Raw genomic sequence first — 24,242 nt, forward strand, 5'->3', positions numbered from 1 at the left:
TGGCCAGGACTAAGTATTGGGGTTTTGTGCACTAGTGGACTGGGTCTGAGTGACCATACTTGTATATATTTGTGGAAATAAATGTGTGGTGGTTTGATGAACAACATGTCCGTCTGTCTGTGTCCGGGCCGGGTTCACAGGGGTTAGACACTGTCATTGCTTTAAGACAAAATGATGAAAGTCTTTAGTTGTAAAATAAATACAGTTTATGAGCACATTACTCTACACTGCATTCAGAATCATTAACTATTTATTTCTGTATGCTGAACTCAATGACTGTTCTCATGTTACATTCTTCCACAAGTCACTTTACATATGATGTAACTGTTTTCAGGGGGTCATGTGATCCTTGCATATACTGTACCTCTATTATATCTACTTAAAATGAAGACTTGCCAAGCTTCTGCGATTTCATACATTTGTATGCTAAAATCCAGTTAAAGAATATTCACAGATTTATTATATCAAGTTATCCTCTGGCAAAGTTTTAGAAGTTCAAATACAAACATCTTAACATTTGAGGTGTCTGTCTGCTGAGTTTCCACGTATTATGGTTTTAGAAATGTATTATTCTGTTACATTAAACTATTGTCTTCAAAAGACAGTACAGCATTGTTTTGTAGGGAAATTCAAAGAAACAAAAACAGTGCAGGAGCGCCTTTCAGGTCACCCCTTTCTAAATTACAGACATCACAAGTTCAGACTTCAGTTTATTCAAAAAGACTGAAAAGTAAAGGATTTTAACTGCCCCTTCATTTGTGGATGCTACCCTTTTCTGTGTGTATCTCTACATATGTAGTTATCAATACAGCTAATTTATTCATAATTCTTGTATTGCAAATCTCTTGGTCTTCTGGAGTGGCATATATTTACATAACACAGGTTCTATTTATAAAACACATATTCATTGCACTTCATATATTTTCCTATCAACATTTTGACTGTTTGAATTGCAGACTCTTAGAGATTGTACTGATCTGTACACCTCTATTATAAATACTGATATGCTCTCCATTGCCATTTTGCTTTTTTGATACTTGCAGCATTCTTTATCTTCAACCTTGAGACCCTATGAGGACTGCGGACCATTGTGCCAAGCAGATGCACTGTGTATTAAGCTGCCCATCCAGCAGAACACCTATGGAGAACATTTCTTAATATATTCAGGCTGCTACCTTAGGTGCCAGAAGCCTGTGGTGGCACTGCTTTCTGTGATAATATATGATGCAGAATCCAAACAATGAAGCCAGTCAATATAAATTCCCTGGGGAATGAACCACTTCCATAAGTGCCAACTGAAATATTTGGACTTGTGATGAGCATTCAGAAACTAATGAAGTATGGTCAGAGGACTGCAATAGGCCGTTCTGAAATGAAGATACTTGACTTGAATTCATTTACTGTATTCTGCTTCCCACTAGATGCAGAACCATTGATTTTTTTAAATGCTTTAAGCAAATGTCAACAATGGGCAGAACTCTCACTAATAAGAAACACAGGCAGCAGAATGCCAAAACTCTCACCAGTCTCACATGTGCAGTATGTGCTCTTAAGCTAAGAAACAAATTGTCATTGAAAGAGAAAGGAAATTGTTTTACAGTCCATTTTTTAATTCCATATGATTCATTGAAGAAAAAAGATGTTACTTGAGAAAATGAAGTACAGTATGTTGGCTAGAATTTACTACATTGTGTTTACAGTTCTACCAGTATTATGCATACTTTTCTTCAAGGATACAGAATATTAAAAAAGCAAGCAAATAAAATATATGAAGGGCATGATTAACAAATAAAGAACTTTAGAAAGTGACGGAATTTAAAAGGGGAAGACAGATTATCATAGTCCTAATATGTATGAAAAGAATCTTAGCCTATTATAAACTGGGCGGTCTCTTGGTCTGGAATCCCTACAGATTTTATTTTTTTTCTCCAGCCTTTGGAGTTTTTTTTTTTGTTTTTTCTGTCCACCGGCCATCAGACCTTACTAATTCTATGTTAATTAATGTTGACTTATGTTTATTTTTTATTTTGTCTTCTATTTTTCTATTCTTCATTTTGTAAAGCACTTTGAGCTACATTTTTTTTGTATGTAAATGTGCTATATAAATAAATGTTGATTGATTGATTGATTGATAAACATTCTGGGAACAATGCAAGGAATAAAGAGTTTCAGTTCAGAGCATAATACCCCAACGACAGGAAATCAGAGCTATTAATTATAACATGCCAGACAGTATTCTTTGAGTAAAAATCATAATCATGATATGGATCTGCATCACTGATCCTAGGATTAATAAACCATGTCTTAATATGGCCATAAAAGCAACACTAAATAACTTTAGCAAGTTAGCTAATAAACAGCTGAGATGGATTTCTATACGTATGGCTATTTGATTATATCAACTTTTTGATTAAACTTTTTTTTTTAAAAGAGACCTCAAATAAAAAGAAAGAGAAAATAATTAAGCAAAGCAGAAATTAACAAAGATCAACCCTTGCTTGGCCAGCCAATACTCAAGATGAAATTGTTTGTCTTTATTTGGTAGAAGACATAAAAAGGCCACAGCCACAAAAGCTCTAGACATGGAGTGGGTAAATGTAGCCCAACTTAGAACTGAGAAGCAACAGAGGACTCATTGAGAACCTGAGCATGATGTTCAATTTACACTGAGAAGGAGCAAAGATGTTGCCTGTGTGTGTTTCCCCTTAGTGAAAGGGCCTGGCCACTGAGTTCAGACCTTAAAAGAGGAAATAAAGCACTTTGAACAGCAATTCCTGAGTTCAGAGGGTTACACTACAGACACCTGGAATGGGTGAAAAACTATTTTTGTGCACCAACTCACAGCTCAAAATGAGAAGATCAGACTTAAGGAACTTTTAACTTTGGAATCATATCATCATTATGAGTGAATGCAAAATTGAATATAATTTCTAACTCATGTATTCATTTTTTGGGTGTGGTTGTGATTAGTTTCAAGAAACTTGATTACAATACCCGTCCTGGCGCTGATTACTGTAAGCTTATTCATCCATTTTATCTAACTCAGTATTTAGACAACACAACAATTTGTGCTACAGCCTCATGTCTCCAGACTTCTGAGCTTGAATCTAAGCCAACCACTGGGCCTCTCCATCTTTCTTTCTATCTTTTTTTCTTTCTTTCTTTCTCTTTGTTTGTTTTTGTTTCTCACATTCCAAAGATGTGCAGATTAGGTTAATTGCCAAGCTTAAAAAAGTCCTATATATGCTGTTTGTGCAAGAGCGGTCTGTCTTCCTACAATAAATATTGTCCAATGCTGCCTAAAGAGACTATGGTCACTGTAATAATGAGACGGATAAGCCAGATCAAATAATGAATGAATGAATAATTTCATGAAGGGGCACAGTGCCTTGTTACTGTATTGATTTGTTTATTTCAAGGATACAGTAGTGTACATTTTGGAAGTTGTCAAGGATTTAGCGATTACATAATATACCTCAAGGCTGGGCTGTTCATGTATTTCTGTAATTTGAAAAATAAATGGCAAATTCATTGTCAATATGTGTTTTTTAATACAAGACCTTGTGATAAATTAGCTTGTCAAAGCTGAGACACTGTAATTTTTTCAGGTAGGCTAACGTTTATAGGCTAAACTACACATTTTAGTCATAAAACATCTTTCTTTTAAACATCTTTTAAAAAGTTAGAGGTTAACAACAGATTATTTCAGATTAGTGCCAGACAAATGTCACTTCTTGAAAGTAAGATAACAGAGCAAAATGTTAGGGACAGGGCAAGCAAAATGATTATTTGAGTACTCATAGGTTTATCTCAGTGATGTAGTAACAAAAACTTAAATTACAGTATCAAGGACAAATAGAAATAAAAATCTGAATATACAGAATGATAACCAATGGAAGGTTTACCAAAAGTAAACGTCTGAGCATTCAATGGGTAGATAACCAAAGTAATAACTCATTAACAATAGACCTAATGAACTTTCAGTAATATACGTAAGCATGCTTTAAATAAAACAGCAGCATTTTCTTTGCCAAGAGAAAAGGCAACACGACCTTTAGAAACATAACTGGATCTCCCATTCGATGTATGACTCTGCCCGACAGCCCTGCGGGTATTCTGATGGCATTGAACAAAAACCTAGATGCAAGCGGGCAAGGATGTAAAAGGCACTTTTTTTTTCTATGGAGAACTTGTTTATTTACCAAGGTCATTGGGAATCAGCCACCCAGTAAATCATTTCTGATAAGCAGCTAGCATAGTCCTTTTCTGAAAGCTGCTGCTATTTTTGCTAACAAGTTAAATTATTTTACAGAGGTCCATTTTCAGCATTGCAGATTCTTTTTCGTCTCTGGCACAGGAAGTTATGTAACACACTTAAGCCCCAGATTCTGACAGCCAATAACAGTGAAGAGCATTGCTCCCCGAAATGTTGACTTTAGCTGAGACATGTGAAGCAGTGTGTGTTCATAGACAAACAGTGGACTGATTGGTAGGTGATGATAGGGGGTTTGGCAGGGCTGGGGGGCAGTCTTTACTATACATCTGAACCTTTGCAAGCTCAGTAAAAGTCTTTAATGGAAACAATTGAAGAAAAATTACATAATTTTTTAGCAAGAGAAAAAACATTACAAAGCAACGCTTCCATTGACTTTTAAACACTGAGAGTAAATGTCTTGCTGGTACTCTTATGAAAGGCTACATAGTTCAAAAGTAAGCTCTTCAAAATATCTACCAGCTCACAAAGGCAACTACACAACATCAGACAAATCTGCTGAAACAGACACACAAATAGATGCACACTCCCTCACACGTGTGCACTATTGCCAAAGAGTCCACCTTTGGCTCACATTCCCAGAACATTTCATATTTTTAGCTCCACATGATATTCTATGTGACAGATACACTGTTGGCCATTAAATATTCATGCTTGTGTTAAAAAAAGAAAGACAAGCGGCACCTCGCTGCTGGGAACAAGCCTTCCCAGACCTGCCGAGTAAGGTTTCAGAACAAAAATTAACACAGCAGGTACTTCACAAGCTCTGTGTCAGTGGAGATTCTAAGGCAGACTCAACAGAAAGGCTGGGTAAACTCAACATTACGTGGTCATTTTTGGATAAACTACAATTTTCGAAGTTAAAGAAAAAAATGTATTACAATTGGAAGTGCTCATGTATCTTTTAAAAAGTTAAAAAGGTTCTTTTTGTAATTATTATGGCCAATTAAAATCACATACTGCACCATATAAAACATAAAGTCTTACAATTGAACTAAGTATTTCTATGACTAATTCTTGACTCAGTTGTCAATCAGTCATGTAGCAGTACTATTGATTACCCATACTATTTAGCTGTCATTCAACAATAATACAGTGTGTGTGGAATGAAATATTAGCTAGGGAATAAAAATATTCCAGTCAGCGTTTTTATATATTAATGATTTACCACTTTATAACAACATATATCATCTCTATTACATAATATTCCAACAATATGACTATATAAATATGACTGATGTCAAAAAAGTATTATCTTCAAGAAGTTCAGTCTCCCTTATATTGTGTGCGCACATCATGACATCACATGCATCCATCTGCAATCTTTATTTTATATGCATATAAAAATCCATGTTATCAATAAATTATGATCCAGCTGTGACTAATATGAAACCAGTCTGCAGATTTCATTTCCCTTGTTCTTTTATGATTTTTATCATGTGAAGAGTGCTTGTATGTTTATTCTTCAAATACCTGGCTGAAAGTGACATGTATATAGTGTGAATTTGTGCACCTGTATCTGTACAAGCACAGAAGAACATTAAATATTATAAGGCATCTTATATGCACTGTCTCTAACCCTGATGAAAAATAGTTGGAAATTGTCTCCTCCACTGTTTTTTTAACATGGTAACTAAAAATGCTCATCTCAAGATGCACAAACGATGTTGGGTTTTGACAGAACCCTGTGAAATATTGTGCTAACAAGCAATGTTAATAATTAAAAGACAAAAATTTGAAACATCACATGTAAAAGAAAATGCACTCTCATAACAGACCATTGTTACGGGCGGTCCCCACTCTTGCAACTTTTGACCAGTTACATACATTGCGACTGATGAATTTAACTTTGCAGAAGTGACCACTATATATTCTTTTTAATCAGAGTTTAAATATAAAACTTCTGTCTTTCTACACTTAGGTAAAACCAGTGTCAGTTCTGCTTCACCCATGTTTCAATTAAATGCCATGGTCCTTTCCTCCTTATCATCTTTATTTATAAGGTGATTGTTTTAGACTTCTCATGTATGGTATTTGCCAATGGTGTGCTTATTTGTATCACGTCTTTTTCAATATTCATTTATTCCATTTCATTGCATTGCATAGAATTGATTAATTCTTTATTATTTTACGTATTGATTGGAAAAGTGTGGAATATTCAATTTACACGAAGTTAAAATATAGATAGATAGATAGATAGATAGATAGATAGATAGATAGATAGATAGATAGATAGATAGATAGATAGATAGATAGATAGATAGCCTTGTGCTACTGGAAGAAAAAGTGCCACTTTGTGTAAACTATTCACAACATTTCCGTAACTGTCCATTGGACAACCTCGCCGCACCTGGCCCCACTTTATTACATAAACCATATTCGCCAGTTGTACGAACTATAGAATCCTGCTTCTTGCCTAGAAGCTCACAGCCTATCGGATCTCCTACAGACATGGATGATGTTGTTCAGTAGCCTCTCTGCCAGATACGGGAAGTACCTTCGTTGGTAATTCCCTAAAGAGCAGCACTCTCCCATCGTGTCAGTGATATTAATAGCTAATCGCTCTCGCCGTTTTAATATAACTTATTTACTCCCATCCAGTTGAATCAGAAAATCAAAACTGCTTCTAAATGTAAAGATTTAAATCTTGGCTATTAAGTAATGTGTGCTTAAAGACGAGCAAGCGCTTGTTGGGAACTGATAACCCCGAAAACGATATGCTCAGGTACTGCCAATTCAGTTTGCAAAATCGCAATTAATTACGCACATCACACGAAAACCTAAATTGTTACACGATATATGTCAGTTTTCACTATCTAGATGTCGTATTGATTGCAGTAACAAAAATCGTTCCTTGTATTCCTTTGGTGACATTAAAAGGCAATATAATCTTGCAAATGTTGTTTTTAGATCCAAATCTACAAAACCGCATGTTCCGCTAATGGACATGTATACACTGGAACGGACTTCAAAAGCGCAACGTCTCTGTGTGGTATAATGTTTGGCTTCCTCAAAGTAAGACGTGAAAACCGCTTCTAGAAACAAACCGGTGGGCGTCACATTATTGCTGCATCGTGTTCCAGTATTTCGTACGTATGTTTTTTCGTGCACAGTAGATCTCCTTAAGAGTTCTCCTTCCACTTTGGCAATTCCCCTAAGATCGGTGTTGGAATTTTTTTTCTTTATACCACGGTAGCCCCCGTGCGATTAAAACCCAGGTGGGTATCCTATTACATTCAACAAAGATACAGTTAGCGGGTAGCTGCTAGTTCAATCCACGCCCCCATCCCCTTCTCCGGCTTCTTAGTTACACTATCACACCCTTGAGACGCCGAAGGGTATACTGTTACCGCCTATGACAGGTTGTTGTCACAATTACCGTTCCAAAAGGCCGTGGGTTACATTACAGTAGCCTAATTGCGTTACAGAATATGTTCAATACGGTGCCGCTTTTTCAGTGAACAGTGTATCTGGCTTACCTGTGAATCCCTTCTGATACTAAATGGGTCACGCTGTAACAGCTGACAGAGGCTCTTAGATATATCAGCATCTAAATGACGAGTGCACCTTTTAAATCCTGGAGATACGATGAGGTGTAAAGATACTCCTTTCTAAAAAAGATGTGGTCCCACAGTCGCACCCCTGTAGCTTCCATTTACCTCCACTGTCACCCGCTTAGGTAAAGAAAAAGGCCGCAGCAGCTTCGTCAGGCTGCTGTCCCCAAAGAGAAAAAAAACGAGTGTCACACCACAGCCACGGGGTATCACTCACCGTACCCTAACATGGCGTAAAAGCATGCGATTAAAAATGCATGGACAGGAGTGTGGCAGTGACTAATTTTAGCAAAAAGAAAATCATAGCAAAAGAAATGGTCACAGCAACCATAGCAGCCATGAACGCAGCAGCCAGCAGACACATACATACGTATATAGAAATAGAAAGGCAAACAGAGACGAGACAGAGAGATTGAGGGAGAGGAGCTGTACCGCGTCATGGGTCAGAGCGTGTGGCCATTGCTGCGGCGCACAGTGGATCTCAGCGCAGACTGCCAGAGCCACCATCCATTAACGAGACCCCAAGAAGAACATTAAAATGACGTTGACCAGCACCAGCACCGCGATCACCAGAAACACGACCACGGTCTGTACGTCCAAGGTCATGGTGCAATGCAGGAGGCTGTAATACTCAAGATGCGGCGCTGGCAGGTTGCTCTCAGGTGCAAGCGTCCACGCATCCACCATTACACCATAATCACGCTGAACAAGAACACAAACAGCCTTTTGCTTTAAATTCTTCTTACTGTTTCTTATTGTAGCTCATTGTTTAAATCTCGCCAACAGAAGCATCATCATCCTCACCATCATCGTCCTCATCATCATCAGATAGAGTACCGTTAATGTCTCTTCCAGTGCGGACCCCGGCAGCGACGGATCAGAGAGTGAGCGCGAGTGCGCACTGCTATGACGGGAAGGCGAGCGGCGGCAGCGGCGGCTGCTGCGGCATCTCTGAGCGGCGAGGCGAGGCGAACGGAGGCAGGGAGGAGATGAGAGGCGACGCGAGGGGAGGCAGAGAGGCGGCCCCGGAATGCTAATCACCGCCGGCGAAGGGACTGCCTCAGCTGTCAATCAGGCACGAGGATAGCCCCCACCCGCACGCGCGTCACTAACAGGCAAGCAGGCACGGCCGCTTTGTGCATCACCTACGAATGAGTCGAAATCCAAGTCGATGTGAATGTTACAAGTCCAGGACCCAACTGATATGTGCACCATTTGTACACGCATCCGGAACTGAATGATACGTTTATCACGGTAGGAAGCGTTTGGAGGCAAGCTAACATGCACTTTCATGGCACCAACACTTGCTATGGAAAAAAATGCCAAGCTAAAGGAAAACACCCGCTATCCGCCGCTAAGCACACGATAAACTGTAAATGTCGTCAGTATAACAAACAGTCTGATGCTTTACGAATCACGAATGCATTACGAGGAGTACCATTCATTTTAAAATAATATGGCATATCTGCCTTCGTACAGAAATACCAGTATCTAGGGTGGCGATATTGGACTCTCGCAGCTGTTGAATATATAGTATATAAGCTGTAATGCACATTTTCATTTCAGTGCATTACTTATTAATCAATTGCACGCGGTGGTTTACCACTTCACCAAATCTTGTGGACCTTTGAATGATAAATTAAATGTGTACAAAACAGGAACGTGTGCGCGCACGGGGGCCGCGGAGGAGGTCTCACAGGAGGAAAGTCTCTGTAATTAGTTTGTATAAGTAAGACCAGCTCGATAGATTCCTACAACTTGTGTAAAGATTAAATAAACGCGTACATTTTTGAGTTTAAAATTATCTGCCTGTCTAAAGTATAAACAACCAAAATGACATAAATGGAACATTTTACTAACGGGTCAAGGAGCTGGCTATTACTTACATTTTAACTGCAAGTGGAAATCCTGTACAGTATTTGCAAAAACATAAAATGTGTGCCTTTTCCGAACTTTCTTTATCCATTACAAGTTGGAATAAAGTTGTCTCCTGGCCACAAAAGACACAAGGGCTGGTTTCAAGCCTGTATGCCAGTCCGTCATGGGGTGCACATCCATGTTTTCTCACAGCTGACTATTTTAGATTTGTCAGTCAACCTGATTACTAAAATTTCAACTGTGCAGGGAAACCTGAATCCTCAGGTCCTTTAGCAGTAAAGAATTGTCAAGGGTTAGGTGAGGTAGGTGTATTGGAAAAATTTGGTATCAATTTAAAATACTATAAATCCAATTTCTCAGAAGTTTTCACAGAAAGAATTGCAAACACACAGTAGCTGTAGGGAATATTAATGAGGTATTTTGGAGATAGCTAGAATAAAAAAAGGCTGGAGTTGAAATACTGGAGAAATTTGTAAAGACTGGAACCAAGCAAATACTGTCTCATTATAGAAAAGAGATGATCACAGTAATCCTAGTAACTATAGACCTATACTAGAGTAGACTATAGGGGTGGCACAGTAGCGCAGTGGTAGCGCTGCTGCCTCGCAATTAGAAGACCTGGGTTCGCTTCCCAGGTCCTCCCTGCGTGGAGTTTGCATGTTCTCCCTGTGTCTGTGTGGGTTTGCTGTCCGGGTGCTCCGGTTTCCTCCCACAGTCCAAAGATATGCAGGTTAGGTGGATTGGCCCTAGTGTGTGTGTGTGTGTGTGTGTGTCCTGCAGTAGTTTGGCACCCTGCCCTGTGTTGGCTGGGATTGGCTCCAGCAGACCCCCATGACCCTGTGTTCAGATTAAGCGGGTTAGAAGATGGATGGATATAGGCCAGTAAATTTAATGTGCATCAAAGGTAAATTAATGGAAGAGAATATTAAGTAGAGGATTGAGCAATACATGTCAACATATGTTTGTTACAGTACAGCCAACATGTTTCACCAATATGCTCTAATTCAATAATAAGGTAATAAAATAATTTCTACAAAGAGTAACACTGTATTATCTATTTATAAGGTGGTGCATCAGAGGATAGTGATCAAACGAAACCAAGTGATATCTTAAGGGGGAATGTGTAGATGGGTGCTCATACACAGAGAGCAAAGTTTTTTGTTTGAGGAACCTTTTCTGAATTAGGCAATTTTAATATTGGTGTCCCTATGGGATCAGTGCTGGAGCCGCTGTTCTTTTTAATTTATATTAATGTTCAAAGTAAAATGTTAAAATTGTTTGGTAACACTGAAATTTGTGGAATAGAGTATATTCTAGAGTCAGCAGGATTAATACAGATGAATGTGGACAGAATTCAGACTTGGGCAGATATATAACACATTAAATTATTATAAGTAAATGTAAATTGCTACATGTATGAAGCAGATATTTTAAATTTGAATAAACAAGGGGAAGTCTAAAACTTAAAAGCGTATCTTATGAAAGGACTTAGAAGTCCACTTCACGTCCAGAGAGTCTAAAAAACTATTAAGAAGGTCAATAAGATGTTAAGTTAGGTTAGAACCACAATGTATTAAATACTAATAAAGAGGTACAACTCAACAGTGAGTCCTTGAGTGGAATAACTGTGCAGTTCTCATCTCTGTATTACAAATAAGAACAATGCTAGAGAAAATCTGGAGAATAATGACTTCACTGATTCTAGAACTGGGGTATGCACCACGAGGCAAGAATTAAAAAGCTGAATCTTTTTAGTTTAAGCAAACTGAGATTAAGAGGAGAAATGACAGAAGTGTATGAAGCAAATTAGTTCAGTAGATTTTAGATGTTATTTTGAAGCAAATTCTTCAGGGACCACAGGTGGAACCTTGTTAAGTGGAGTAAATTTCCAAGTAGAGTTTTACAGAGTAGTACTTTGGAGACCCTGAAAACACAACTGAATGATGTTTTGTAAAAATTAGATGAATAGGGGTTGACAAGCTATGTTGACCTGAAAGACCTGCTCATCAAAATTGCCCTTCCAAAATAGGAACCACATCTTGACAGGATATCTGTCCATCGTAGGACTCACTTACTCTTGCACCCAAATTTAGTCACAAAGGTAAGTTTAGTTTTCTGTCAAGGTAACTTGTGCATTTTTGTGGTGTACGAGGACACAAGAGTACTGGGAAAAAACTTTACATAATGTGGACAGAAACTGAGTTGAGATTTGAATTTGGGACTCTAAAGGTTGGACATAGAAATTCTACACTTTGCCACTGTGCTGTCCAGAGTATTGTCAATTTTATTCAAAAGATAAACAAAGAGAAGACATTGGATTGTAGCTTTCTAGACTAAATGTTGTAAAAGAATGAATGCCTCACCAATAACCAAGACCCTAGTATATGGCAGGTTTGGGATAATTATGTGTCATGCAGCTAAACTTGAGTTTTCACACATTACAAATGCACAAATTACGGTTATCAACATGCCCTGCTAACAAAACAAAAAAAAAAATCTATGCATAATAATGTTCTAATCAGCTTCTTTTTTAAAGCAATTGCTAGACACTATTTCTTTTGTCTATGCTTTATTTTTCACGAAATATAATAAAGCTAAGAGAAAATAATGTTTCACCCTCTTATGAAACAAAGATAGGCTATTTAAAAGTAATTTGGCTATGGTTTGGCAGTATATGTTTTATCTAAGAATAATGGAAGAACTTGCATGTTTCTGACAGTTAAGTCATATAAAAGCACTACTCATACAGGGGGTGGCATGACACTTTTAACTATAATGATGTAAACCTGAAAACTAAAGATTAATCTCCATATTTACATATGAAGATGGCTCAATTAACTCAAGCCAACAGATTAACAGTAATTCCTAGTTCCCTAATTTTCCTATTTCTGACTCCCATTAAAACTTCAGTAGATAAAAAGCCCAATACATAAGGCCTGACTTTAAAGTAGCCTCAATGAACAGTCAAATTCACTTCTAAATTCTTTCAGTCATGTCATTTCAAGTCAGTTAAACTAACTAGTATAGGCTGGCAAAAAATATATTTATTAAATAAATTATAAATGGTATCCATAAAAAACAGCAGTACTGTCAAAAAAAGTTTGTTCAGAATGTTACATTTTTTAGAAAAAAGATCATACACTCTTAACTAAAATGCTTAATAAGAGACCTCTAGAGTAACTTTCAGCAGAGTTCAAGCAAGTAAACGTTTTGAATAAAAAGGACAACAGGAACCAAGGATCAGACAAAGATTATTGTAAGTCAGTTCTTTAGAATATATAGTATATTCAAATTGTAGTATAATGTGAGATTTGATTTTTATAATACTGTAAACCACTTTATTATATACACATATCACCCCCACCTATTGGCTGTTCAGTTATTAATGGCATTATATGCATAGGCAGTATTAAATATAGTAGGTAGCCAGTTAAAATGAATTGTTTATTTGTGCGGTTCAACAAACAATGTTAACAAAAAGTCAAAAATGTAAGTGATTTTGAGAACAGTGTGCTAGTGGAGGCCAGACATCCCGAAAATAATATATCACGAATAACTACCCTGTTAGGATTTATATTTATTAAAGCACCATGGATGCTCTGAAAAACAGCCACAATCCAAAAAGGTGCCTACCTCAAGCTCCAAACAGACCCCGGATTGAAGGCAGCATCAGGAACTGATAATGACGTATGCATATTAGCAAATCAGTCTGTTAACAGCTGCATATATCAATGTGCTGAAACATGCATACCACAATGCACAAATAATAGGCAAATGTTTTTCACAGAAGAAGTGTGACAACCAGCAAATCAAACATGATTCACCACTGTCAGTGGAATAAAGAAAAATGCATTTGCTGCAAGCTTAGTAACATAAACGTTAAATGTGGACAGTGGAGAATGAGAAAAAAATTTCCAGTTCATTTGCACTGTTAGGAAAGCCAGGTTATAGCAAAAACTTAAACTGTTAGCATTTGTATGTATGTGAGTGTATATATATTTTTATATACTGTATATATATATATATGTTGTCACACACATGCACATGGAAGGCAGCTAAAGGGCTTGAGTAAGGGCAGTTCCGAAGCATGCCGGGATGTGGAAAAGTGCACTGACTCTTTTTCTCCCTTTCCTGTAGACCATTCACGGGAGATCCCACCTGGCTCTTTTGATGTCACTTCCGGGACCGAGCCTATGAATGAAGACATTGCCGGCCCCGGCCTCTGTGATGTCACGTCTGGACTTGAACCAATGGCTGAAGACCATGAGCCCGATCCATATAATCTCACTTCCTGTCTTCCCCTTTAAAAACCTGCATCTTTTCCCTAGTCCCTCAGTTCTGTTTTGGACTCAGTTTTGTGCACATCAGTGCTGTATTTGCTAAACATTACTTCTGCAGCCAGGATACAAGATTATACGGGTGGCTGCCCCAAACCTTTATATGACTCTGTTTCATATCTATGACAATATATACAGTATATATATATATATATATATATATATATATATATATATATATATATATATACTGTATAGAGAGAGAGAGAGAAGGATAGATATATACATCTATATATCTATATATATATATATATATATATATATATATATATCGTTTATTTGGTGAAAAATAAATTTTAAAAATTGCAAAGTGGGAAATGTTGCTTAATGTCCTTGGACTGAAGAAAATAGTAGAATGATTTCGTTATCTTGAAAGTGTAAATAATATGAAGTTTTGGGCACTCAGTGGTGAGCTGAAGAAGTGTGACACAGAGATCCCTCAAGCATGAAGAAAGATGTCAATTTGACCTTTTAAAATGTTACATTAATACAAAGTATATTAGGCATCACTTTTAAAATATTTGCCTGTATCTGAAAACACTTAGAATAGGCACAGATGTAAAGTAATCTTATCTTGCACATTCTTATAAATGAAAAAGAAATGATATTGGAGGTTTTTCTTTTTTGTGGATAAATTAGATACTAAAGGCAAATATAATGTCATAGCAATTTAGTCATCATATTACTCAGTCACCCTTGGGATTATTAGTATTAAAAAATGCCATAGCAGCAGAAAGTGATCACATAACATGTCTCTGAAAAACAATTTTTACCAGAACCTCTCAGGTAGGTTTGCTATTTATAAAAAGCTTCCCAGCAACAAATCTTATTAATTAAGCGAGTGTTCTACACTGATCACTGATTGGGTTTCGTAAGTAGTTCTGCGCCAGATCATGTTGACCTCTGTGCACTTCACATCTGCACAGGTTTAACTTTGAGGTGACAGGGCAAATTTAGGTGATTACACATCTTTCACAATGTACAGCCTTCTTGAGAAAGGCTGTTTTGAATGCTGTTTTATCCACTCTTTCCTTCTTCGTGTTGCTATTGTGCTGTGGATAATCTAAGAATAACTTGCTAAAATTTGTTACCACTTTTACGATAACTGCAGTAACTCCACCTAATGTGACATGCATATTAAAAAGCATATTTTACAGAACTGTAGGGCCTACATTTTGCTATACTGTATAATGCAGTGAAAAGTATTTGCCCCTACCAGATTGCTTTTATTATTACAATTTTTCATCAATCACACAGAACGTTTTCAGTTCTTCGGTCAAAATTTAATATTAGATAAAATGTACCTATGTGAACAATTGGCAGATTTTACTTTTGTCATTTAAGTAATGAAACAAAGTCATCCAACGCTAACTTGTACTGTTGGTATAGGCAAGAATTCTTGACTCCTTCAAATATGTCAAGTTTTCAGGGTCTTGAGGCAGCAAAACATCCAAACACTGCCACCACCATGTTTGACTGTTGATATGATGTTCTTACTGCAGAAAGCTGTGTTTGCTCTACAATGGACATAATGGACTCACATTGTTCAAAAAGTTACTGATTCATCTCATTTATCCATAGTACATTTTCCCAAAGGGCCTGATGATCATCCAGGTTTTTTTGGCAAATCAGAGACAAGCATTTACAATGTCCTTGTTTAGCACAAGCTTTCCTCTTGTTACTCCACAAAGAGGGCCATTCTTACTCAATATCTTCATGATTTTGATGTCAAGACAATTGACGTTTATTAAGAAAAAGTTAAGCCTACAATTGTTTGAATTATTTTCAGGATCATTTTGTGAATTCCCAGATGGATTTTACGCTGTGTCCTTGAAGCAATTACGGCAGGCAGGGTTGTCCTTGTAAGGTTTACAACTGTTCCAAGTGTTTTCCTTTTGGCGATTATGATTCTTAGTGTGGTTTGGTGGAGTCCCAGAGCCTTGGAACTAGTTTTGTAAACATCTTTTTTATGATCTTTTAAGAAATTTGCCTTGATAGTGGCATTATGTGCTGGTCAAATTTTTGTCCTGGCAACGTGATTCTGACAGAAAGGGTCAAAATTAATGAGATCTATACTGAGCATAGCTGGCTGTAACAAAGATTGGCTGATTCTAATTACCTCTTTAATTGTTTTGATTTGTCTGTACTTTAACTAAGGACAACTTGTTCATTTGATAAATAAAATATGTTAAAAAAAACTTGTTATTTCTTTACTCAGATGCCCCTTATATAACATTAGATTTTAGATAAATACCTTCAGTGGCAAAAATTTGCAATAAGAGTAAATTATGAAGGGGACAAATACTTTTTCATAGCACTATAGCATACTGGTCACTTTCCTCAATGTAAAGATATTTCTTTCTTGGAATAGCAGGAGCGGCACGGTGGCGCAGTGGTAGTGCTGCTGCCTCGCAGTTAGGAGACCCGGGTCCGCTTCCCGGATCCGCTTCCCGGGTCCTCCCTACGTGGAGTTTGCATGTTCTCCCCGTGTCTGCGTGGGTTTCCTCCGGGCGCTCGGTTTCCTCCCACGATCCAAAGACATGCAGGTTAGGTGGATTGGCGATTCTGCATTGGCCCTAGTGTGTGCTTGGTGTGTGGGTGTGTTTGTGTGTGTCCTGTGGTGGGTTGGCACCCTGCCCAGGATTGGTTCCTGCCTTGTGCCCTGTGTTGGCTGGGATTGGCTCCAGCAGACCCCCGTGACCCTGTATTCGGATTCAGCGGGTTAGAAAATGGATGGATGGAATAGCATGGCTAAAATATTGGCATTGAGTATTTAACATATCTGAGAAGACAGCTTTGTAGAGATTCAGCATATATGAATTACCTTTCCTATGCTCCCAGGTCACAGATTGCAGTTCTCTGTTGTTAGTTTTCCCTTATCATCTAAAAATGTCTTGGGGGCATTCATGGCTGAGAGGCTTGTTTTATAGAACCTAAATACTGCCAAATGTCTATCTAGAATCTGCAAGTATGGAAACTATATGCAACTTAAAAAGATCAATAAGCAACCTGAAAAAGTTAAATGTCAAGTTACTTGGGCCATCAAAGGTAAGAAGCTTGTTTCCTGGAAGCTGCAATGATGACATCGACTTGATATGATATGAAAGACTGACAGAATAGCTTCTATGATTTTCACGTTTGATAAGCTAAATCCTAGGGACCTAGAAGAATAAACTTGGATTTGGAACCCTTATGCATAATTTGAATTTGTGGTTCAATCGATATTCTATGCAATATGGTGGTGTTGAATTCAGATATCATATATTTTTGTTATAAATATCACTCCAGTGTGAATTTTATGTGCAGGGATTTTGATGGTGTGAATATTATCCCTACTAGCCCTTGCAAATTTGGTCTGAAGATTGTCACAAAAATCTATGATAGTACTCAGTAGGGAGAAAACAATCAGCCTGCAGATGTTTCCACCAACATCCATATCTGAAAACTACATTCTTGTGAGATATAGCGAAACTTCAAAGTTAAGGTGTCTAATTACTTGTTTTATGAGGACAGACTTTTCCCTTTAACTAGCATTTCTATAAGAGTTTTATGCAAATAATATCTAGTCAATGAGGATCCATACGTGTTTTATTTTTTTTGTTTAAACCCAGCATTTTCAGTGTGATATTTAGACACCAAAGGTCACATCTGCAATTGAAAATCCCGAGGGTATTAATGTGTGCTAGATAACATTCATATGAATTGGTCGGCATGTGTACCATGGAAATCCAAACCCAGTAGTTTTGGCCATTGCATCAGAGAACCACTGTTCTGCCTGCTGCTTCATGTGATTCTTTCTTGCTTTTGGCTTTTAGTCTCTTTCAGTTCCCTGAAAATATTAATTTTACAATATCAGCCCACTTTGAAGATTTAATTTCTAGTAAATATGTATATTTTTCTTGGATGTTATATTGTTACTGAATTGGTACAATTCAAAATTTGTTTAGTCTTTTCTAGTCATATTAAGTAATAGAAAAACATTTCTAAATTTTGTTAGTTGTCAAATTCTTTTTTCCTCTCATCTAAGGTGCAGTCACTAAAACCGAATCATTTTCTACTTACAATCAATATAGGGGAAGGGTGTAAACATAGGCATTGTTTGGCAACAACAGGTAGATTAAAACTAAGTCTTCAGTGTGACCTACTGATAAAGAGTCTTCTGGGCAGTACAGGACAACACAGATGGGATATTTAGGTTTCATTGGCCACCATTATGCATTTAATTTATCCTGCAATCAGCATGAATCCAGTCATATTAAGACACTCTCAGTAGTGGTGACTTCTAAATATCTGGTGAGCACAGGCAATCCTGAAATCCAGCTCATAGATCCTCTGAAAACAAGTTGAGTCATCACTGGCAGCCTTACATGTTTCGCAGTTACTCCATCCCACCTTACTCCATCTCTATATATCATCTAAGTCACACACAATAAGTCCCCACAGATACATTTTATTCAATGACCACTTAAAATATTGGGAAGTATGTGATTTGTTGACATTGGATAGAAAATATCATTATAAAGGTGACAGATTCAGTATGCAAGAGGTAAAAAAGGAAGTTAAAGTCAAGAAAAAGTAAAAAGTTAACCCTTTGCAGAACTACTGCTGTCATCTGTCTCCTGAACTGAACTATTCCATAACCCTGTGAGGTTTTGCTGTGATTCAAATGAGTGCAATAGTGATAGCAATCATAACCATTTGGCTCAGCTAGATTCCCAACAGGGACTCTAGAAAAACTAATTAAAATGAAAATATGAAATTGGTAATTAAACCTAAAGTTTGTACTTGAAAGTCCAGGAAGTCACGTCCTTGCTAATTCAGGATTATAGAATCACCAATTTGTTTAGGGCTTTTACATAGAACCTTTATGTCCTCTTTGCCACCCTCTCTGACCTTTGCATCACTGGGACTGGTCTCAGATGGTTTGAAACCAACTTTTGGGTACGTACTGAAGTGAGTCAGGGTGTGGAGAGATGTCAAGAGTGCACTAGGCAAGCATTGGGTTTTTCCAAAGATTAGTACTGAGTCCTCACCTCTTCTATCTGTACACATCTCACTAGGCCCTATCATCCTGTCCCATGGTTTCTCATATCAGCGCTATGCTGTTGAGACATAGCTGTAACTATAGTTCCCTCCAGAGGACACTATGTATCAGGTAGAATCTCGGTATGTCTCACTGATATCTCAACCTGGATGAATGACATACATCTCTAGTTCAACCAGGCAATGTCTCCATGTTATCAACAACCCATCACAGTTCATTATTACTAACACATCCTAAGTCACTACATAGCCTTGGGGTGGTGATTGATGACCACCTGTGTCCATTGAACACAGTGTACCTGACTCTCAGTTTTTCAGATTGTTCTATAAATCATCTACAAGATCGGACCATATCAGAAAGAGAATGCAGTTGAACTTATGGTGCAGTCTTTGGTCTTTCATGTCTGGACTAATGCACCTTTCTACAGGACAGGAATACCTGCATGTGCTACCAAGACATTGCAAATGATTCAGAATGCAGTAGCACGTCTTGTGGTCGACCAGCTGATAGGGACCTATGTCACTGCTCTTTTCAAGTTCACAACACTCGTTCTTTGAAGCAGCGCGCATTAAGTTAAATTTTTTGATGCTTGCTTACAGAGTACAGCGTCGTCAGCAAAGTCAAGATCCGTGAATCTTTCTTCACCAACAGATACCCCACAACCGCCAGACCCCACGACCTTGCCCAAAACCCAGTCCATACAAGCATTGAACAGAGTAGGAGCAAGAACACACCCCTGACGAACCCCAGAATCAACTGGGACAAACGCAGATGTACTCACATTACCAGTGTACAGACCAGCCATGATATCCAGCAACCTTGAGGGGATCCCGCAAATCCTCAGGATGTCCCACAGGGCAGCTCGATCAACTGATCTCAGTTCCCTCGGGTACCGTTGGTTTGACTTTGTGTCGAATGAGCCGTTGCTCATGGAGTCCCGAATGAGGCACATTACCTGCATTGTGAGGGAGTATCAGTTATGGCACTACGGCCATGTGGCGTGTTTCCCCGAGGGTGATCTGGCTCATAAGATCCTCATTGTTGGGGAAGTAAGTGGGTGGACCAGGCCAAGGGGTCGCCCACGTAACACCTGGCTGCAGCAGATAAAGGGTCAAGTCCGGAGGGTGGGACTAGACCGTGTGTCTGCCTGGGGGGTTGCAAACCGGTGATCCAGAGTTGTTTCGCCGTGTAGTGGGTGCGACAACGCACTGTACCAGTGCATGCTCCCCAACTTGACTTGACTTGACAACAGAGTACTCGGTGGGTAAGCAACTACTGTGTGTACTGTGTATGGAGACACTCATGAGGTCCTATTCTCCTTCTTGCCCACTCAGGTCTGCTAGTGAATAGTGTCTGGTGCTGCCACCTCTGAGTGGCATCAAATCTATATCCAGGCTCTTTTCATGTGAAGCTCTGAGCTGATGGAACCAGGTGCCTACCTCCATCCCAACTCTTGACTCCTTCAATGTTTTTAAGAAATGTTTGAAGACTGTTTTGTTTTGTGAAGATCTGTCTAATTGATAATGAATTTGGTAGGTTCTTATAACTAAGGAAAGACAAAATAGTTTTGTGTTCTGTTTGGTGTAGAGCTTTTGTTTTCTGGCGATCAATTTTATAACCTGTTGTGATGTGAAATTTTGCATACAAGTTGATAAATATTTTGTATGTCTTTATTTGTAACGTAGGCAATGAAATGTAATATTAGTGTTATATTAGTGAGAAGCATTCATGTTTTACCCCCTCCCCCCCCAAAGGACTGGGGGGAAGTGCCTCAAACAAGTTTGGTAAATGTTGCTGTGCTGTTTCTCAGTCATTCCCCCACAGGAAAGCCTGGCTGCCTAACTGGAAAACTTTAGCTCAACAAATGGTTTTGGGGGGTGGCAGGTGTTAAAATGTTTTCTGTTCACCCATTGGTTTGAAGTATGGCTGTATGGAACTGGCTTGTATCAGAAGCCTTTAAGTACCACAACACCCTATTGGCTCTAGGGGTTGGACAGAAAACCTATAAATTTGCTTGCTTTACCTAGCTCTCTCTCTCTTACCAAACTGCTGAAAGACCATCTCACACCATGAACTGAAAAGGACAACACAATGAAGAGCACTGCTCGACAGTCATATTGAGACAGTCATGCAGCCTGTTCTGAAGAAAGCTGACCACAAATGAAGTAGACACAGTTTTAAGTAACTAACAAGTCTGTGTGCCACCTCAAACTACACATCACCATTTATCAGGTTGTATGGTTGCCAATATTCAAATGTACTTTGCATATTGTTATTATTTATGAATATTATCAATAATACATTGTTTAAATTGTAACTTAACTCCTGCTTGTCTTTTACTACACCTAATTGCCTGATGTTATAGATGTAGAAGGGAAGATGGGGAGAAGTTATATACTATAATACCTTATAAACAGTGCTAAGTCTGTGAGGTTTGAGGCATTCTGACAAAAGCTACATATTAATAATATAAAAGGGGGAAGTAACATAACCTTACCCTGTAAGGCTTGTTCTTAAACAATCCAGCTGACTGATGTTTATTCAATTATGTTGACCTCTATTGTAAGCCTATTTCATTGGAATTATAGCGTCAAAGCCATCGGAATACCAGCTAGGAATTCCTTTCCATGTGGAAGGGCATTGATTAGTTAAAAGTTCAAGTCTATGAGCCAGTCTCTGGTCACTTTGAATAAACAGTTTAATAATCAAAGTTACAAAATGAGCATGCTCTAAAAAATAGTACAGTAGGTAGATAAGACTACCCTAACCCTTTCTGCACTGAGCCTGACGCAGCAGAAAACTATGTTAATTCAGCACCTATTGCAAGTGTGCGAAAACTACCTCTGTGATTCTGTTAGGTGATCTGGACAACTTTTCTTGATCTGGATGGCATGTTTCGTCTCTCTGCCAGTGCGTTTAAAAAAATCAGTTCCCATTCTGTGCACCACCCCTTTATATCTGCCTAATTTAACAATGAAGCGTTTTGCAACACTGATGAGTAATCACTGCTGACAGCGTGCACCTCCGCGTGTTTTTTCATGTGTCACCTAATTACAGTGATTCTTCAGCTAAGGCTGAAAAGGGCTCTATCCTCCAGAAGCTGGAAGACTGTTAAAGTTCACATTTCTCACATATGCAAAACTGTCTTGCTGAATGTGAACCCCAAACTAGTTCCCGTGTAGCCTGCCTGGATGAATCACATTCCAACGCCTACACGGCCTTGCTGCCAGGCTCTCTGGCCGCCCTCGTACAGTGCACATTAATCAGAGATATGTGTTACCAACTGTACTTTCTGCTCAACAACTTTGCAAGACAATAAAAGCACCCGCTGTAATATGGTACCCTCAGCTATACACAAAAAAACTCACTCAGCTAGATACCTTCCTAAACCTGCCCCATACAGTAAATGTAGCTCTGCTTATAGTAATACACTAATTTTCACACATACACATCCTGTCAGTCTATAATATGTATGCCATCACAAAATTTCACTTGCACAGCAGTGTTTTATTCTAGATGCCACCAAGACAGTGTGGCTCAATATGCATTACCTACACAAGCCTTGTTAGTCATTCATTACTGTACTATATCATTAAATAAAAAGCAATACTAAACTCAAACTAATGTATAGTATCTTCTACCTGAAAATGGAACTAACAGAGATCCTAGGCTAACAATTTATCAAAACAAAACAGCTCTAATAAAAACTAAATTATAATGTGTCCGTATTTTAACTGTTAGCCTTAAAATACCTACTGTGATTTGCAGTATGCCTTCCTTACAGTGGTTACCAAAATACTATTAATTCAAAATACTACTAATTCAATGATAATCTTGATGGTCTAGTACCACAACAAATTATTTTAAATTATTTTGGCACTGCTGCCAACAGTCATCATCAGATAGTGCCAGGGCTGGATTAAGGTGGGTGCTACTGATTCTGCAGCATTAGGCCCATTCCTGAAATAAGCCCAGATGAAAACAGACAAGAATTTTCCGGAAGCTGAACAGTTTTCCTTTGCTATATTAACCTTAAAATAATTCTTAGAATGAAATTTGGAGTCTGACTTTCGGATGCCTAAACACAGGGTTACTTATTATACAGTTATGATTGTTCTTTGCGCTGTGATGTAACTATAATGTCGTTGTGTTTATTGTTAACCAAAGATTTCAAGTTAATGCTATCAATTTTATGTTAAACAGTTTATTTAGTAATTTAGCTGCGTTTTTTGCAATATCTTGGAGATTCTTGCCACTTTATTATTGTCCGGTAATTGCCACGTAGTAAATTTTTCACCTTGAAATTTAGTGGTACAGTAAAAATCGATGGCTATTTAAATGGTTATCTGCAAAGGTAAAACTAGAAGCCGACCCGCGGGCCCAGCATGGATGTTAAGAATTTTTTAAATCCTCGACAGGATTCTGGTCTATTATGAAATTTAAATTGTGAACAAATTTTTACCCTCAAGAGCCTGAACTGAGTCACTTTGACCGAATGTCTCTGCAAATTCATTTTTTCTTGCTCTGTTTCGTACAAGAATTGCGAAATTTTGTGTATTTCATTTTTAGGTTTTCTGCATTAAGTGCACGTTTCAGACAATTGCTATTGAATGTTGATGTTACATAGTTTGATGTTAATCTCGAGTTCTTACGGTACTGTGTCGTTGTTGTTATTCATGTTCAATAAAGGTTGGCTGGTTGTGTCACAAGCAATTAAGGCTCCTTGGTCGGTCTGAGTGCGCATGTACGGTGAGTGTCGAATGCACATGCACCAATGCCGAGAAAAAATAGGCCTTTTTTTGCGCTGCAGCATTTTGTCTTAATCCGGCCCTGGTTAGTACCCAATTATGTTATTTTGTCTTTAGCCAGTTTTTAGTTTTTACACATCATTGCCTTATCACATCTGTTTTTAAAAGAAGTACACCCTCACCTTAAAACACCCACTGACAAAAAAATACCACTCATGCAATCAATTGTCCAGTACAACAAAACACCACTTTCTCAAACCCAAACCATAGCGGAATCTTTGAAATAGAACCTGTTCAGACATATATTAAACTAAATAGCCCAATTGTCTCTATTGAATCCCTTAAATACAGGGAGTCCTTTTCTTATTATACTTAATGTTTGTAAGTAGCACTCTAACAGCTAAACTT

At 38.1% G+C, this 24,242-nt stretch overlaps 1 protein-coding gene across 6 annotated transcripts in view; it reads right to left on the reverse strand.

The window, feature by feature from the left end:
* Positions 1-24,242, reverse strand: part of arhgef9a (Cdc42 guanine nucleotide exchange factor (GEF) 9a) — a 147,888-nt gene that overhangs the window by 60,456 nt on the left and 63,190 nt on the right. The window contains exon 1 of one of the 6 annotated variants that reach the window (XM_039766326.1): positions 8,632-8,920. The exons of 3 other annotated variants lie outside the window; for them this stretch is intronic. In XM_039766326.1, the coding sequence (XP_039622260.1) occupies positions 8,632-8,652 (21 nt within the window). In that variant the 5' untranslated portion in view covers positions 8,653-8,920. Of the gene's footprint in view, positions 1-8,259; positions 8,545-8,573; positions 8,921-24,242 lie in introns of those variants that run through there. 2 more of the 6 variants (XM_039766327.1, XM_039766325.1) reach the window with 2 other exon arrangements.

Source organism: Polypterus senegalus, chromosome 10 (genome assembly GCF_016835505.1).
Source record: "Polypterus senegalus isolate Bchr_013 chromosome 10, ASM1683550v1, whole genome shotgun sequence".
NCBI classification, from domain to species: domain Eukaryota; kingdom Metazoa; phylum Chordata; class Cladistia; order Polypteriformes; family Polypteridae; genus Polypterus; species Polypterus senegalus.